The 17,673-nt window shown below is 38.8% G+C and overlaps 1 protein-coding gene across 1 annotated transcript in view; it reads left to right on the forward strand.

The window, feature by feature from the left end:
* The window catches only part of Klp61F (Kinesin-like protein at 61F), a 29,659-nt gene that overhangs the window by 1,282 nt on the left and 10,704 nt on the right, over positions 1-17,673 (forward strand). Inside the window, exons 2-9 of the mRNA XM_067128360.1 lie at positions 1,775-1,919; positions 2,781-2,930; positions 3,354-3,511; positions 3,941-4,163; positions 6,112-6,275; positions 12,045-12,237; positions 13,894-14,076; positions 14,223-14,368. Coding sequence (XP_066984461.1) covers positions 1,775-1,919; positions 2,781-2,930; positions 3,354-3,511; positions 3,941-4,163; positions 6,112-6,275; positions 12,045-12,237; positions 13,894-14,076; positions 14,223-14,368 — 1,362 coding nt within the window. The remainder of the gene's footprint in view (positions 1-1,774; positions 1,920-2,780; positions 2,931-3,353; positions 3,512-3,940; positions 4,164-6,111; positions 6,276-12,044; positions 12,238-13,893; positions 14,077-14,222; positions 14,369-17,673) is intronic.

The following is a 17,673-nucleotide window of genomic DNA, read 5'->3' on the forward strand; positions in this document are numbered from 1 at the left end:
TCAGTTATACCAAAAATTGAGCTCTTTTGCTTATGGATGGTGCAGACTGAGGTCAAAGAATTTATTTGGGCCAGTTGATTAGGTCAAGCTGACATTGTAGAACTTTGCCTAGGTTTAGGATACCCTTAACTGTAGATCTAAGATCTTGGCCTAATATGTTTGAAACTGTTTGTATAAACTCACTGATATTGTGGATCAAATAACCACATATTACACTTTCTATTTATAGTGCACAACTGCCTTTAGTGTCAAGTATCATAAGCTATCCACTTTTCAAAACTCGGGTAGGCTGTGTATAACTTATGTTATCCTATGATATTGCTAGAATTTTATAAGGTGGATGTTATTGGCTAGGCTAGTGGTTGCTGTTAGATGTCATGTATTAGGCTAGTAATTGCAAGTACATTGTAACTCATATCTCCAGCTGTGTACCTGTGGCTTGTGAATTTCTCCAAAAACTAAGATATTGGAGACTTGGAACTCTTGATCCCAACTACTGCTTCTCTTCATCATCTTTGTCTTCAGCTTTACCCATTGCTATATGGAGTCACAGTTTCCTATTAGCCTTCTCCATCTTCTTTGGTCCTATACTATTTTAACCTTCCTTCTTAGCCTGGCCTTCTCCCTCTCTCCGTATAATGTGTCCAAACCACTGTAATCGTTCTTCTTAATCTTCTTTGATACTTCACCTACCTTAACTGTTCCTCTAATAAATTAATCTCTGATCCCATCTCATTTTGTGACTCCACACATCCATCTCAACATCCTCATCTCTGCCACATCCATTTTCTGTTCTTGAGCTTTCTCCATCAGCCATGTCATGGCTCCATAGCCTAAACGATCACAGGTCTGACTAAACTTTCATAAAACTTTCTTTGAACCCTTGCACTAATCCTCCTGTTGCACACTATCCATGTCGACCTTCTCCAGTTTATCCAAGTACTGTCTGTACTTTGTATTCTATTTTTTTTATTTCAGAGTCTATATCACCATTATCAGTCATGCTTAATCCTAGATATTGATTGTAACTGCTTCTCATGTGAAGTAAAAATTAAAGTAATAAAAATCATACCATTGGCTATAAGGAAGCACAGGTGTGCTTTGTTCAGTGGTAAGATTTTTTTTTTTGCTAGTATACAGGGAAATATAGCATACTTTGGTGAAGTGCACATGCACATTGGACCTCTGTGTGTTGCCTTGTACAGTTTTTTTTTATAACTGGTTGATCACTGAATAATTAACATATACACAGTTTCAAACAGTTTATATGTGTATATTTAACAATACAGTATACAGTGTTGGAGATTATTGACAAAGATGAGGCAGAGTTCATCTGAAGTTGGTGGCACATACCATGATAAAGTTCAAACATCTTAAGTAGCTTACTTAAAACATAATTTGTAAAATGTTATATAAACAGAGAAAATGATTGTATTTATTGTTTGTAATAAATTAGATGCTTGTCAAAACATTGTTTTCATTATTTCTAAAAGTTTTCCTTTTGTAAGTGTGATTACCACATACTAAACTTTCCAGAATGCCAGTTTTAAAAAATCAACCTTTTTTTACATCACTGCATGATCTGCAATTGATACCCAACCCATAAAGTGGGGATAGCGCAGTCCACCTTTTTCCTGGGACAAAGGAGATTAACCCATTTTAGGCCATTGGCAAGTATCACCTTTAAGAACCCCACAAGTGGTCCTGCTAGGCTTTTATTTCCTGAATTTCAAGATGCATGTACTATTCTTTAATGAGCAAATTTCCATTTCAGACCTTTGAATTCCATAGAGAAGAACAGCAAGTCATATACATGTGTGGATTGCACCAACCGTGAAGTCACTGTGAAAGAGCGACCGCTGGACAAGTTTACCAAGACTTTTTCTTTCGACAGAGTGTTTGGTCCTGAATCCAAACAGGTATTGCATTGCTTTTTTGTTTTAGAATTAGGGAAAGATTACAGGTGTGTGTTAGCAGAAATATGTTAAATACATGCAACAATTATGCTCACATGTGCATAATTTTTCTTCCTTTGAAAATTAACTTGGGATGTATGTGAGGACATTGTTAAATTGCCTTTGTCAGTCCAGTCTTATGGAAGAAATTGCTTTGAATAGACTTTAAAAGATTATTTACTGGGTAGTATACCTTCATAATTTGCTTGTTGAGAATAAAAATTGATATTCATTCAATGTTTTCTTGATAGCTTACACACTTGAGGTTGATAATGCACGTGAAGCACTTCAGCCAGTATTTTGCATGGCTCCATAAATAAACATGAAAGTTCATGTTTGTTTATGGAACCATGCTAAACACTGGCTGAAGCACTTTATTGCTTTTACAGCACTGTATAGCCCTTTTACTTTTATTTGTTAAGTCTATCAAGTAGAAACTTGCTTGGCTATTGTTTGTAGGATATTACTATAAGATCTAATTCCCTAAGGGACTGATGGGGTTATTTGTTTTTTGTATCCTCAATCTCAACTTTTTTATATATATTTTGAATAGCTACTTTCCACTGCATATGGAACCAGCTTTATATTAGTGATTGCTATCTTGAAAACTGGGCATACAGCCTTTGGACGTGTTGTGTGTGTTTTTTGGTCTGCCTACATAAACTACTTAATACTTGTAGCCTTCATTTGTTTGTTTTCTGGGTGATTAAGTCTCAGCATTGGGGCCTAGCTTTACTCATTAAGTACGTTATTATAACAAGCAGAGTTGATCTTTACTGTAGTGTGTGATTAGGCAGATTAGTAATTGTACGGTTTCTTTTACAGATAGATGTCTATAAAGCAGTCGCAAAGACTTCAGTCGAAGAAGTGCTTAATGGGTTCAACTGTACAATATTTGCCTATGGACAGACCGGCACAGGCAAGACTTTCACGATGGAAGGAGATAGAACAGCTGATAATACTTCTTGGGATGAAGTATGTGGCTGTTTTTATTGTTGTGTTTTTCTTTCATGCTGATTTTCTCAACCTCTTGTCAATACTGGCCAGTTTGCAATATATAAACAGATGTACAGGTTACGTTTAAATGCAGATTAAATCCTTAAAATCTTGGCCATGGCATTGGAAAATAATGAATGATTCTGAATAGACCATGTATTTACTAGAAATGAATTTAATGTTAACCATAAATTTGAAATGTTTTTTTAATCATTGCTTTGTAATGATATGTTTCAGTTATAAGTAGTTATATGTTAAGTTTGAGTTAATATAACTTTTATATATTTCACTTGTGTTAGAATGCTTGGTGAAGCAAATTTAAGAATTTTTAGTAGACTTTATTGTATGGTAAGCAGTTATGTACAAGATATTTTGTATTAATCCAAACAATTATTTTGTCAGGATCCATTAGCAGGAATCATCCCACGATGTGTCAATCATCTGTTTGATGAACTTCGTTTACAGAAGTTGGAGTTCACTATGAGGGTATCGTTTCTTGAACTTTACAATGAAGAACTCTTTGATTTGCTCTCTCCACAAGACGATATGTCCAAATTAAGGTAATCAGATTTGCCATTTTCATTCAACATTTACCAAACGTGTAAGAATTTTATCTTTTGTATTGTTGATTTTCTAAGTATTGCTTGGGGTCAACTGGAGGACATGTAGACATCACTTTTGAAGTCTAAAACTAAAGCAATCCAATTTTCTGTCTGGTTTAGTAGGGTCCCTAATTTGTAAAACATACTCATTTACTGGGTACAGTATGCAATGAGTATATCTGCTTATGTAGACAGAATTATATTTTTCCATGTTGGAATAACATAAGCTGCAAGGTTCATTTAAATATGCAAGACACTTATTTTTTTCATGAGATGTTTTAAGAAATTTGAAGACAAGCAATGTATGGTAGACTTTATTTCCTGGCTAATGTATGTATTTGATAATAGGATAAAGGATACATTAACTTCATTAACTTGCATTTGCAGAATGTATGAAGATGCAACCCGTAAAGGTTCCTGCATCATTCAGGGCTTGGAGGAAGTCTTAGTACGTTCCAAAGCTAATGTTTATGAAGTTCTTGAGAAAGGCAGTAATAAACGTCAAACAGCAGCCACACTCATGAATGCACATTCCAGTCGATCACACACAGTCTTCACTGTAACGCTACACATCAAAGAAAACACAGTTGATGGTGACGAACTGTTGAAGGTACAGTATATTACTGAAATTGTGATTATGATATTGTCTTCATAATACCTAATCATGTTTAAGTATGGTGAATTTAAATTTTGTTTGGTTGAATTACTTCTCAGATTATTCAGAAGAACGAGGGTTACTCAATCTTTTGACCACCTTTCCTATTGGGACAGTTTGGTTTGTAGGGACCTAACCTACTCATTTTTAACATGAATGCAAAAATATTTCTTAAAGCTTTTAATTTAAACTAAAATTGTAATATAAGGTGAATCGTCTATGCTTTCTCTACCAAAGCACCCATTTATAGCCCTTTAGCTTTCATGGAATTGAGTAACACCTCAGCTTAACAGACCAGTGTAGCAGACTTCTGTAATTACCAGCTATGTTGTAATTATTTTTTGCTATACTACCATTTTAGAGTGACTCTCATTTCTAAAATGATACAACACTCATGTTGTTTACTTATCAGGAAGGCATCTGTAAGATGTCTAGACCAGGTTATAATATAGACTTTTATTTAACACTCAAAGAGTTCAAGTTGAAATGCTACTCTGCTGTATTAATTTTTCTATTCATTTCTTTGTTGTTGAAAGCACAGTATCTCTTTCAGTTTTAAATCTTGTGTCAGTATGTCTTATCTTGAACAATTACCAGTTTAATTATGACCCCACACATACTTTTAAATGAAATCAGCCCTACATATTCCTACATTGTATTCCAGCTACACATTTCAAATTTATGTTGATGATGCTATTTCAGCAGTGTTAGATTCGAGAAAACTGAACATTTTTAAAATGTTGTTTATCCATGGGCATATATAAACAACATGATCTAGATAGTGTAGTTTATCCCTGGGGCAGAGAAACATTTAGATCCTCAATTAAGAAAAAATTTTGTGTGTACTTTGGTAAGAAATCACAAAATTTCACCCTTATACTCCAAAGAGCATTATAATAAAGCCCTAAGTCAGATGCCCTTGAGTCGTCATCGCTGACGATATAGCATGGTCAGTTTGTTTATAAATCATAATGAACAATCAGATAGTCCAAGCAGTACTAAGAACATTCTTGCAAAGTTATATGAATATACATGTACTATGGGTGATGTTGATTAGACCAGTTAAAGGCTATTGCTCACTGGTATGGTGTACTAATCCTACTAACTGCAGAAACTAGAATGACTTGAGTGCTGTGTAATTTTTACAAGAGTAGAATACTTTCTTGATATTCTTTATTGTACTAGACTGAAAGTGATGAAACAAAAAGCATTCATTGTAAGTATGAATGCTACAAAACATTGAACGTATGTAAAATGTAATAAAGTACTGTGCATAAACAAAATCAAAGGACACAGTATCAAATTTACTAGCACATCATTAAAACCAGAAACCCTTTCTTTTCAATTCAGTCTTACAATCAGTGTTACATACCATTCTCTCTCCTATAATCCAGCTGAGATTGCTCTTGCTTCATCATTCACACTTTGGCCCTCAGACCAATGGTATTGTCTCCCATTTTATATTACAACCATTTTTTTAATCAACCTGTACACATTATGTAGACAAATTCTTTAATACCCTGTTGATGAACCAAAGTGTGATTATTACAAGTTATTTTAATTACCCTAATACAGCATGCTATGCTAACCTGATCTGCCAATTTTATCCAATTTAAAGTCAGATGTAACATTACTTTCAATAACTAGTGCAGTAGAGAATTATTGATTCCACATATGAAAGGGCCTTAACAGTGCAATCTCTTGGGTGGAACTGATCTAAAGGTAATCCCCCACCTGCCCCCCCCTTTTTTATTATTTATTTATTTAGTTAACTCTCTCTCTCTGGTTAAACAAATCTTTATAACTCTAAATCTCTCTCTCTCTCTAGGTGAGTGATGAAAATGTGCAGAACTTGTATGCTGTACCTGGAAATTTTTTCAATTATCACTTTTTATTTCAACAGACTGGTAAGCTTCATCTTGTAGATCTTGCTGGTTCTGAAAATATTGGACGATCTGGTGCTGTGGACAAACGGGCCCGTGAGGCTGGCAACATTAACATGTCCCTTTTGACGCTTGGAAGAGTCATCACTGCATTAGTGGAAAAAGCCCCTCATATACCTTACAGGTTAGGCTTGTTTTAATGCAATTTTTAGTCATTTTTTCCAGGATTGATTACTTGATGAGGTTTCAAAGTTTTAGTGAAATTTTATTGTAGTACTCCACTGCTTATTATTGATTTAGATACAGAAATCTGTTCCATTATCTAGTTGCCTAGTTGCCAGTTGCTTGTTTGTGCCATATGAGATATCTGGTAAAGAAATTTTCCTTAAAGGGTCTTTGATAGAAATTAAATTACATCTATAGGAACTTAAATATGAGTGGACAATTTAGCACTTAGATATTGACTAGACTGCCTTTATATGGGAAAATATATAATACAGTTAAATTATGTTAGGTATTTATGTTCATGCTGCATGTTACTATAATACAATACAAATGCAATAGTGTTTTTGGAATTCACACAAACAATTTTTCCTTCTGTTCAGCCTCTCCTTGAGTAATGTGAGTACTGTACCTACACTTGGATCTTTGAATACTGGCTTATATTATGTGGACTAAACTTGATTATTTCAAAGTGTGCTTTTTTATAAATAACCTACCAAGTAATTACATAGCTATTGGTTCATAACCTATGGCAGCTTACAAATTCAAAATTCGTGCGCGGCAGTGCTTCTATCGTTTGTGTGTAGGTGACAAGGTCCTGCCCGCTATCCAGGACTCAAAGGAACAACTTAGCAGAGAGGGCAGTTCGTTTCCTGCCAGCTTTCGATCAACATCAGTAGTTTTTCGCAGCTGCTTCATCACGTTTTGGCTAGTTATTTTCCTGATCTTGGTGAAGTATTCAGGATTTGTTGTTTTGTGGCTTTATATCATTGATGAATTGTTGTTTCTGGTTAACTTTGGGAATTACTTTAGTTAACGATGTTCGATTCCAGTTCATCCTGTATTCGCTTCTGTTCATGAGGGTTGTAGAACTAGGTTAACCAAGTTTTTGTACGATTCTCACATGAAATGCACTAAATGTAGGGGGCAAGAATGTAGTAAAGATAATACTTGCATAGAGTGTCAGGATTGGGACGATAAGAAATGGAAAACCTTGAAATCTCATCTTAAAAAAACTGGAAAGAGATAGGAAGAGGAAAGCAGCCCTTAGGGCTGAGAACAGGGCCAATACAGTTCTACTCTTTTGTATAATGTAGGGGATGATAGAACTGCTACTCCTCCAATTCTTCCTGTTTCACCCATTCTAAGTCCTCCTACTTTACCATCTACCCCTGTTCCAGGTTACTATGATTCCGCTCTTAGTACCATTGCCAGCCTTGAATCAAGGTTCAATCAGAAGTTTGGTTTATTATCTAATACCATTATGGAAATGGGATCAGCAATTAGATCTCTAATGAAGAAAAATGTGAATGAAAGTGCAGTGAGAAGTGAGAGTGTTGTGAATGTTGAGAAGGTGGCTGTCTGTCCCACCAGTGCTCCTAGACAAAGGTCACTGTCCCACTTCCCAGCACCTGGGAGAAGACATACTAGAGGTCCAAGGGAGGCTGGTGGGGTTTACCTGTGGGCAGTCGCCCCCTCTGTCGAGCCTGTCGTTCGTTCCCAGGCTTCGACTAAGTGCCATTGGAAAGGCGTTCCATTGCATCAGCTTTCATCAGATTTGGAAGCTTCCAGCCCGCGCAAGAAGCTCCCATATTGCTTCTCTGTTTCTTCGCGCCCACTCAGGAGACATGCAGATCTTGGCGAATACCTCTCCTCTGGCTGCCAAGAGGTACAGGGAGGCTAGCCCACAACCTTCCTGTAGTTTTCAGGACCAACCTGCTTCTCCAGCTCACCATCTTCGTTCGTTGGGAGACAGTCCCAAGCACTGTAAGCACTCTCAGCGCCCGGCGCCAACAGCCGAGCACTCAGCCTCTGTTTCTGGGCGCCGAGCTCCTTCCTCTCTTAATCTGTCATCATCATCAGTTCAAGAAGATTCATTAGCCCCACTCAAGGGTCAGTTGACCGAACTTACGGGTTTTTTGAAGAAAACCTCTTCAGTTCCCAAATCCACGGATAAATCTTTGTCCCCTATCTCTTCAGAGGAGGAAGAGGTTGTTCAGGAGACGGTCCCATCTTCAGTTTACTCCTCTCTTTTGCGTTTCCTCCTGGATAGTTTACCAGATTTCTTCATTTCTGCTTCTCCTACTTCTCCAGCTTCTGCCTTCCTCTTGAGAAGCAGTTGTCAGAGGGTACCAGGTTACCCAAGCTAGTTCTTTCCTCCTCCTCGAAGAAGGCTCTCAGAGAAGTTCACCCAGGATATGCAGGATGCGTATTTTGGCATTCCTGTTCATCTGGACTCATGGAAATTTCTACGCTTCGTTTTTCAGGGCAGAGTACACTACAGTTCCGGGCCATATGCTTCGGTTTGTTGACAGCCCCTCAAGTTTTCATACGAATCCTTGCTCCTCTAGAGAATTTGCTTCACCTTCTGGGAATCGACATCAACTTATATCTGGATGATTGGCTTCTCCGCTCATCGTCGGAGGAAAAGTGCATGGAGGACTTGAGAAAAACCCTTCGCCTGACATAGGAGTTAGGCATTCTCATAAACGAAAAGAAATCCCTTATGACACCAACTCAGGAGATTCCCTATTTAGGGATGACACTGAACTCTCAGACTTTTTGGGCTTTTCTGTCGCTCAAAAGAGTCGACAACTGCCTTCAGACTGTCAGTCAGTTCCTTGCTCTTCCTTCCTGCTTGGCAGTACAGTGGATGAGTCTTCTAGGGACCCTTGCATCAGTAGAGCAGTTTGTAAAATTAGGCAGACTGCACATGAGACCCCTTCAGCTTTTTCTGAAAGAGAACTGGTGCAGAAAGGCCCAACCAGACTCTTTCGTCTTCCCGATTACGTTGGAAATCAAAGAGGATTTCCAGATGTGGTCATGTGAAGAAAGACTTCAGGAAGGGAAGTCTCTTCTCCCAGTGTGCCCCAACTTTCAATTTTAGTCAGATGCCTCCAACCTGGGCTGGGTGCTCTTATGGATGGCCGGGGAGTCTCTGGAATGTGGACAACTGTACAGCAGAAGTCTCACATCAGTGTAAAGAAACTGAGAGCAGTTCACCTGGGCCTTCAGTGTTTCTCGGATATAGTCTGCAGCAAGAAGATAGTAGTGCATGCAGACAACACCACTGCACTTTCTTACATTTGCAAATAGGGGAGCACTCATTCCTTCTCTTTGTACGAGATGGAGAGGGATCTCCTCCTGTGGGCGGAGGAGAATCAAGTCAGTCTTGTCACCCGGTTCATTCAAGGGAGAATGAGCATTAAGCCACTTCAAACAGGTCCTTCCAACCGAATGGACCTTAGGCCCGTTAGTCTGCGACAATCCGTGGAAACTATGGGGCAAGCCCACAGTGGATCTTTTCGCAACGTCGAGAAATCAGCGTCTTCCACTCTTTTGCTCGGATCCTCAAGCATGGGCAATGGTCGCCATGCTTTTGACTGGACAGGCTTAGATGTATACGCCTTCCCTCCCTTCGGAATGATCAGGGAGATAATCAACAAGTTGTCTACGCATTAGAGCACCTCCATGACCCTAGTTGCTCCCTTTTGGCCGAACAAGGAATGGTTCCCAGATCTGATTCGGCTCCTGGTGGATTACCCAAGACTCCTTCCACAAAAATGATTGCTGCTCAGACAACCCCACTTTCTCAGATTCCACCAAGGGTTGTCTGCTCTGGCCCTGAGCAAAAGGCTTTTCGAGACATGCTGCAGAGGCAGTTGCGAGGTGCAGACGAGCATCTTCTACAAAGCTTTACCAATCCAAATGGGCAGTCTTCAGAAGGTGGTGCAGTCGCTATAACGTCTCTTCCTCTGAGACATCTATAAGTCAAATGGCTGATTTTTTTATATTCCCGATGTTCATCAAGAAGTTATCGACCTCTACCATCAAAGGGAACAGGTTGATGCTCGGCTCAGTCTGTAAACACAGGAATGGATCTGCCTTCTAGCCAAGATGTCAGTGACTTTATCAAATCTTTCGATACATCTAAGAAAGAAAGTTTTTCCAGCGTCTCTTGGAACTTAGATGTTGTACTGAAATGGCTTTCAGGTCCTCAATTTGAACCTATCCGTTCTGTTTCCCTCAGGAACCTCACCAAGACGACTCTTTTTAGTGGCTCTTGCTACTGCCAAAAGTATCAGCAAGTTACAGGCGATAGACAAGAGAGTAGGATTTGCGCAAGGGGGCACAGTCTGCTCCTTCTCTTGGCTTCCTTTCAAAGAACGAGAACCCTTCCAAACCCTGGCCTAGATCCTTCGTCATCAAGAATCTTATGGATGTCTTAGGACCTGAGGAAGAAGAAAGACTTCTCTGTTCAGTGAGGTGTCTCAGGTACTACCTTCACAGGACGGAAAAGATTAGAGGACCTTTGAGCAACCTCTGGTGCTCTGTGAGTAACCTGGTTCGTCCACTCTCAAAAATGCCATATACTTTTTCTGAAAGAATTGATATCAGAAGCCTACTCTCAGATCCAGGAAGAAGACTTTCCGTTAGTTAAGGTTAAGGCTCACGAAATTAGGGCAGTTGCAACTTCCCTGGCATTTAGACATGACTTGTCTCTCTCTATGATCTTGCAGTCGACGTTCTGGAGATGAAAGTCCATCTTCGCCTCGCACTACCTCAAGGACATAGAGACCCTGTTTGAAAATTGTAACACTTCAGGACCTTTATCCGTGGTTGGCATGGTGCTGGGAGAGGAAGCATAGGGAACTCTGTTCCTTTGCTATCTGCTCGCCTTGACTTCAGGTCTTGAGTTGATGGGAAGCCTGGGGGTACTTTGTACCTGGAGTACCCACCAGTTTCGTTTTTAAATGGTTTTGGTTATGGTGTTAATTCTGCGGTGTAGGTGATAGTGTTGTTATTTTGTATTCTGGTCTTCGCCCAGGGCAAGGGCATCTTTTAAACTTTGTCAGCATACCGTGTACTTCCTCCGCTGTAAAGTTCCCACTAATGTAGGGGTGCCCCTTTGCTACACTGCTATGTCCACTACAAGTTGAGAGAAGTGCCAACCAGAGGCAGTACCTACCTGCAGCAGCTCTCTCAACAGGTAAGGAAACAACAAAAATTTATTCAATGTTAGCAACCTGTCTATTTCAAATTCATTTCTTAATGCTGCTTTGAGTAGAATATGTCCATGCTCTTTCCCACCTCCTATCAATGTGGAATCAGCTATGTAATTACTTGGTAAGATACTTATATAAAAATGACATTTTTATGATAAAATAAAGTTTTATATATACTTACCAAGTAATTACATCATTGGAGCCTACCCTCCTCCCCTTGCATGGACATTAGAGTATAACACAAATTAAGCTCTCTGCTAAGTTGTTCCTTTGAGTCCCGGACAATGGGCGGGACCTCATCACCTAAACACAAACGATAGAAGTGCCGCCGGGCTAATTTTGAATTTTTAAGCTGCCGTAGGTTAGGAACCAATAGCTATGTAATTACTTGGTAAGTATATATAAAACTATATCATAAAAATGTCATTTTCAGATAGACTGATATTTTAAGATAGTTTAACCTGACAGTGAGCTAACTCTTAGCTCTCATATGGCTGGGCGAAGCAAAAAATAGTGTAGACAAATGTGTTAGAGAGGAAGTACTAGGAAAATAAAGAACTGAATATATTTATCAAGGAGCACACTATCCATAAGTCAAGTATAGTACACAGTGGTGTGTAAAACACTCAAGAAAATCACAGATGAATGTAGACTGGGATTTGAGAGACTGGTAGTGAAAATAGATTGGAAATTATTCGAAGATTTTAAGTAAAATTCTCTTCTAGGGAGTCAAAATTGACTAGGCTGCTCCAGGATGCATTAGGTGGACGTACAAAGACATCTATCATTGCTACTATATCACCTGCTGCCATTAACCTTGAGGAGACATTGTCAACTTTGGATTACGCTCATCGGGCAAAGAACATTCAGAATAAGCCTGAAGTTAACCAAAAACTTAACAAGAAGGAACTCATTGGGGTGAGTAGAATGATATGTTAAAATTTGAAATTTGTATTATGTTGCTGTTTTAGCAGCTTGTGAAAAAATGTAACTTGTTACTGTTTTAGCAGTTTGTTTACAAAAAAAAGCTAGACGATGTGTACTTAAGTTGTATATACATTTGGTCCCAATGATTGTGTTGCACAATTTTTTCTTTTAAAGCCAATTATATTTACTATGCATTGCAGTGTTAAAATTATTTATGTTAGCTGATTTTGGTACACAAAGTTTTTCAGTACAGAACACCCTGATTCATGCTTTTCATGAATCACAGTTCATTGTTAAAATTTCCATTAGAGCCCTCAGTTTTTTTTTTTTATGTTTTTCTTGATTACATTACATTTGAAAGGTATCATTATTTCAATGACTAAATTTTAAAAAAATTTTGTCAGATATTACTATGTGTAGGGTTCTTCAAGGAAAACATTTGCAAGCAAAACACATTTATGTGTTCTTTTTTCATATGGTGAGAAGTATATACAGGATCACTTTACTGCTCAAGGATGTCTTGCCTTATGAAACATATGACTTTACTACTTTGAATGCTTTACAATGATAATAAGTACTCATGGTGATGTGAAAAAATTACACAATGTGATAATGATGTTTTGATTGATAAAGCACTGTGTGAAGGTTATCATTTGCAGTGTGCCTTGCACTCTTAGAAAAGAGGAGGATATTAAAGATTCTTTGTCATGTCCCCTAGAGACCCCAACAACTTACAAGTACTTTGCTTCTGATTTCAGCATGTATTTTAAGCATTAACTCTCGGGTAATCCTTATGAGTCAAGAAATGTTACTTTGTGGTGTTATTTAGTGTTACTGTATATAGTAATAACAGATATATAAAAGTCAAAACTAGAAGCACCTAACTAAATCAAATACCATTTCTGGGGATGAGTTTTTAGCATCGCTGAAAACCATAATCCTTATTCCATGTGACTGAATTCTGTGTGCAGAGAGATTGCATTTCATTTATACCAAAACATTTTTTATGCAGTTGTTTAGTGTGTTTTAGTTTCAGCCTGTGCTATAAGTGTTCCTTCAGTCTCTGGTGGGTTTTCCTTTCCTTACTTTTACTTCTCATATTAAGTAATTAACATTAAAACTTATACAGCAGGAAAGTCCTCATTATACAGTATATACCTGAGGTTCCAAATGACCTTCTAATGTGTGATTTGTTGCAATATCTTTTGTTAGATTAACTCATTTCTCAGTAATTGATATTGTTTCTTTTTATAACAGAATTGATCACAATCTTACCTTCTTTTAAGATAATGAAAAATACCAACTAAATGTAATTTACTTTAGAAGCTATGACTTGAAAATTAAACGTACAAAAATTATGAAGACCAATACAAAAAAAGTTACATAATAGCAATATCTTGTTTGGGGATTAAGAATACCAGTTTAATACACAGTTATTTGATCACCCAGTCCCTTTGTGAACAGAATACAGTGCAATGCTAACTGTAAAACTGATTTCATATGAGGGTCCTAATTATATTTTGCAATGAATGATAAGTTTTTGAGAGAACAGCTGGTTTTAAGAATACAGTAAGAGCAAAGTCCATGTTAAATTTTAAGAGAGATAGATATTTTAAGTGTACTGTAATTATTATGGACTACCTTCAGGAATACTCTCAAGAAATTGAGCGTTTACGTCTGGATTTGATGGCTATGAGGGAGAAGAGTGGTGTTTATTTAGCCAATGAAAATTACCAGGAGATGATTCAGACGATGGAAACCCAAGCACAGGAGATAACTGAAAAAATAAATTATATTCGAAGTCTAGAGGAAGGAATTGAAAGTAAGACGGTAAGTTGCCTTGTGATACATTATAATTTTGAATTAGAATATAAAGATATTTTTAGATATTGGTGTTGATGATATTTGCATTAGGTTATATTTTTACCAAATAGTGATTGTTAATGTTATTCTCATATTCCTTTTGTTCTTCATAGAATGAATTGAACAGTTCTAATGCAAAGTTGGAAGACTTGTCAGCACAGTTAGAGGAATTGAAGAAAGTGCTGAAAGAGAAGACAGAGGTCTTGACCTGCACTCAGAAGCTTCTGCATCAGACAGCTGTGGAATGTGACGAGCAAAAGTAAGGATTTAAATCTTCTCTGTGAATGGGGCTTCCTATATGTAACATTTTCTTCTTAACATTTTGGTTTTTTAGAGCTGCATTTTGGGACTCCTGCCCTGTGAACCATGGGTGAGAGATGAAGTTAAAATTGAGTTTTAATCGGCACTTTGTATGGATTTTGGAATATTAAACTGTTGATGGTGTTTGGAATTTACCTAGATTTTCTGTTTTGAAAAAAAATCCCATTCTACCAGAAGTATTAGTCTGCAGTGAATATACTTTTGCTAACCATAAAATTGAAAAATTTAAATGTGTAGTCTTGTTGAAATGAACAGTAGTTATACAAGTCAGGAAGATGCTTATGTCTCACAAAGATTAGTCATAATAGGTAGTGTTGGGGAGTTTTCTATATTATTAATGTACAGTATATAGGATCTTTGCAGATACTAACAGATCTTATCCATTTTATTGGGAACAGTTGAGGGGTGGGTTAAGCAAAGTTTTCAGAGCAGGAGCTACTCTGTTCCAATTTAGGCATGACCTCACAACAGCCAGAATAAGGAAATTGGAAAAGAGAGCCTTACTAAAAAGGAGTTTATGTTAACTGAGGTAAAATGCAAGCTTGGATATGATTCAAAACTTACAGTACCAGGAAAATGAAAGATCCTAAACTTTGCAGACATATCACATCACATAGACTTGCTTTTTCAGAATTGAGTGACAAGACATTTTGTAATGTAAGAAAAAACTATAGTATAAAAATGTATTTTCATATAAGTGACTTACCAAGTAATTACATAGCTACTAGCCTCTAGCATGGCAGTCTAAAAAAAATTCAAATTTTGCGGTGGCGCTACAATTGTTTGTGTAGGTGACGAGCCTGCCCATATTCAGGACTAATAGGTACAACTCAGCAGAGAGCTTCAATTCATTTTCTGCCAGCTCCCGACTAACATCGGTGGTTTTGTGCAGTCGTTGCTTTGTCTTTTTGGATATTTGTTCCTGTATTTTGGTGAAGTATTCACTTTGTTGTGGTGGCATTAAAGATTAGTCATCTTGTTAGCTGTGGTTGACTGTATTGCTAAAGTTAGTTCAATATGTCAGACTCCAGCCCTTCAAGCATTCGTTATTGCATTGAGGGTTGCAAAACTAGATTAACGAAAGTGACTTATGAGTCTCACACTAAGTGTGTCAAATGTAGGGGCAGGAGTGTAGTAAAGAGCTCACTTGTCTGGAATGTCAGGATTGGGAAGATAATAAGAGGAAGGTATTGAAGTCCCATCTGGACAAACTTGACAGGGATGGGAAAAGGAAGGCGGCCCTTAGAGCCGAAAGGGCTAGTTTAGAAGCTCCTCCTTTACCTAATGTGGTAGAAGATAGCTCTGTTTCTTCTCTTCATATTCCTGTTATGTCTCCCATCCTTATCCCTCATACTCCTTTACCATGTGCCCATGTTTCCAATCCTGACACTATTGCCAGTCTCGAAGTGAGGTTTGATAAGAAGTTTGAGTTTTTGGCTAACCCTGTAATGGAGTTAGGTACCTCTTTCAGAGATTTTGTGATGAAAGCATCTTCCAGTGTTCTGAATGTCAGTGTCATGCAAAGTGACAGTGTTGTGCATGCTGAGGAGTTCGCTGCCTATCCCACCGGTGCACCTAGACGAAGGTCCCTGTCCTGCTCCCCTGCACCAGGGAGAAGACATACCGGAGGTGCAAGGGAGGCTGGTGGGGTTTGCCTGTTGCACGTTCCCAGGCTGCGACAGAGCACCACTGGAAAGGCGTCTCTTTTGTGCAAAACAGCTGTTGTCTGATTCGGATGGCTCCACTCTTAACAAGAAGTGTCAGTGGTGCCATGCTTCTGGCTCTTGGCCTTTGAAAAGGCACTTTGTCAATGCGGACAGCTCCCTACCTCCTGTCAAGAGGTACAAGGAGGCCAGTGTTAGACCTCAGCCCTCATGCAATTTTGCTGTTCCACCTTCTGCTTTTTCTGCCCGTCATCTTCAGCCTTTGTGGGATAGTCCAGAGTGTCTCTGGTGTCTTGAGTGCCCTGTTTTGTTTTCCAAGCGCCCAGATGCTCCAAGTAAGCGCCTGTCACTTGCTGCTAAGCACTCTCTCATCTTTGAGCGCCTCTCTCCTCTGGAACTTGACACCTGCTTCGCTTCCTCAGACTTCTGCACCTGTGCTCGCCACCAACTTTGGGCGCTCAGCACCAGCCTCAGGCAGTCAGCACCAACTGAAGAGTGCTCAGGGCCTCTTCACCCTCATTGGCTCTGGAAGACTCTTCTTTAGCCCTGATTAAATTCAAATTGAGGAGCTCATGGGGTTTTAGAAGAAGGCAGCAGTCTCTAGGAGTAAGGACACGTCGAAGAACGCAGTGTTGTTCTTCCTAAGGGACCTGATTTCTGACGTGCATTCTCGGATTCAGGAGGACGTTATGCCTTTGTTCTAAGTGAAAGTGCATGAAGTCCGAGCAGTCGCTACCTCTCTCACTTTCAAGCATAATTTGTCCCTTTCGTTCATTCTTCAGTCGACCTTTTGGAGGTGCAAATTGATCTTTGCATCTCACTACTTAAAATAAGTGGAAACAGTGTTTGAGAATTGCAGTACCCTGGTGCCATTATCAGTGGCTGGCATGGTATTGGGGGAGGAAGCATAGGAAGCATTCTTTCTCTGTCTCTTAGCCTTGACATAAGGTGTCGAGTTTTTGGGGAGCCTGGGGGTACTTTGTACCTGGAGTGCTCACCAGTCTTAGTGGATGAGTAGTGGTCTTTTGTCAGCACAGGTGACAGTGTTGCCCAGTTGTTTTATTGGTACTGCACCCAGGGCAAGGGAACTTATTATATGTCTTGTCAGTGATCTGGCCTACCCTCCGTTGCAAGACTCCCACTTATGTAGAGGCGACCCTCAGCTGAACCGCCACGCCACTACAGGTTAAGATGAGCACCAACCAGAGACATTATTCACCTTCAGTAGCTCTTTTGCCAGCCCTATAAGAGCTGAAAGTCAGCCTAGTGGTCTGGTTGTTCTACTTTAATACTGCTAGTACCAGGTAAGGAATGACAAGCAGTTTCAATGCTAGCCATCCTTTCAGTTTCAAAGTCATTATGACACTTTAATGTTTTGGAGTAGAATATGTCCATTCATCCCACCCCCTATCAATGTGGGATTCAGCTATGTAATTACTTGGTAAGTTACTTATATGAAAACAATATTTTCGTAATAAAATTAAGTTTCACATATACTTACCAAGTAATTACAGAATTAGAGCCCTCCCTCCTCCCCTGTAATGGACATAAGGGCACAAACAGAATGACATTACCGGCT

This window comes from Macrobrachium rosenbergii, chromosome 26 (genome assembly GCF_040412425.1).
Source record: "Macrobrachium rosenbergii isolate ZJJX-2024 chromosome 26, ASM4041242v1, whole genome shotgun sequence".
Taxonomy (NCBI): domain Eukaryota; kingdom Metazoa; phylum Arthropoda; class Malacostraca; order Decapoda; family Palaemonidae; genus Macrobrachium; species Macrobrachium rosenbergii.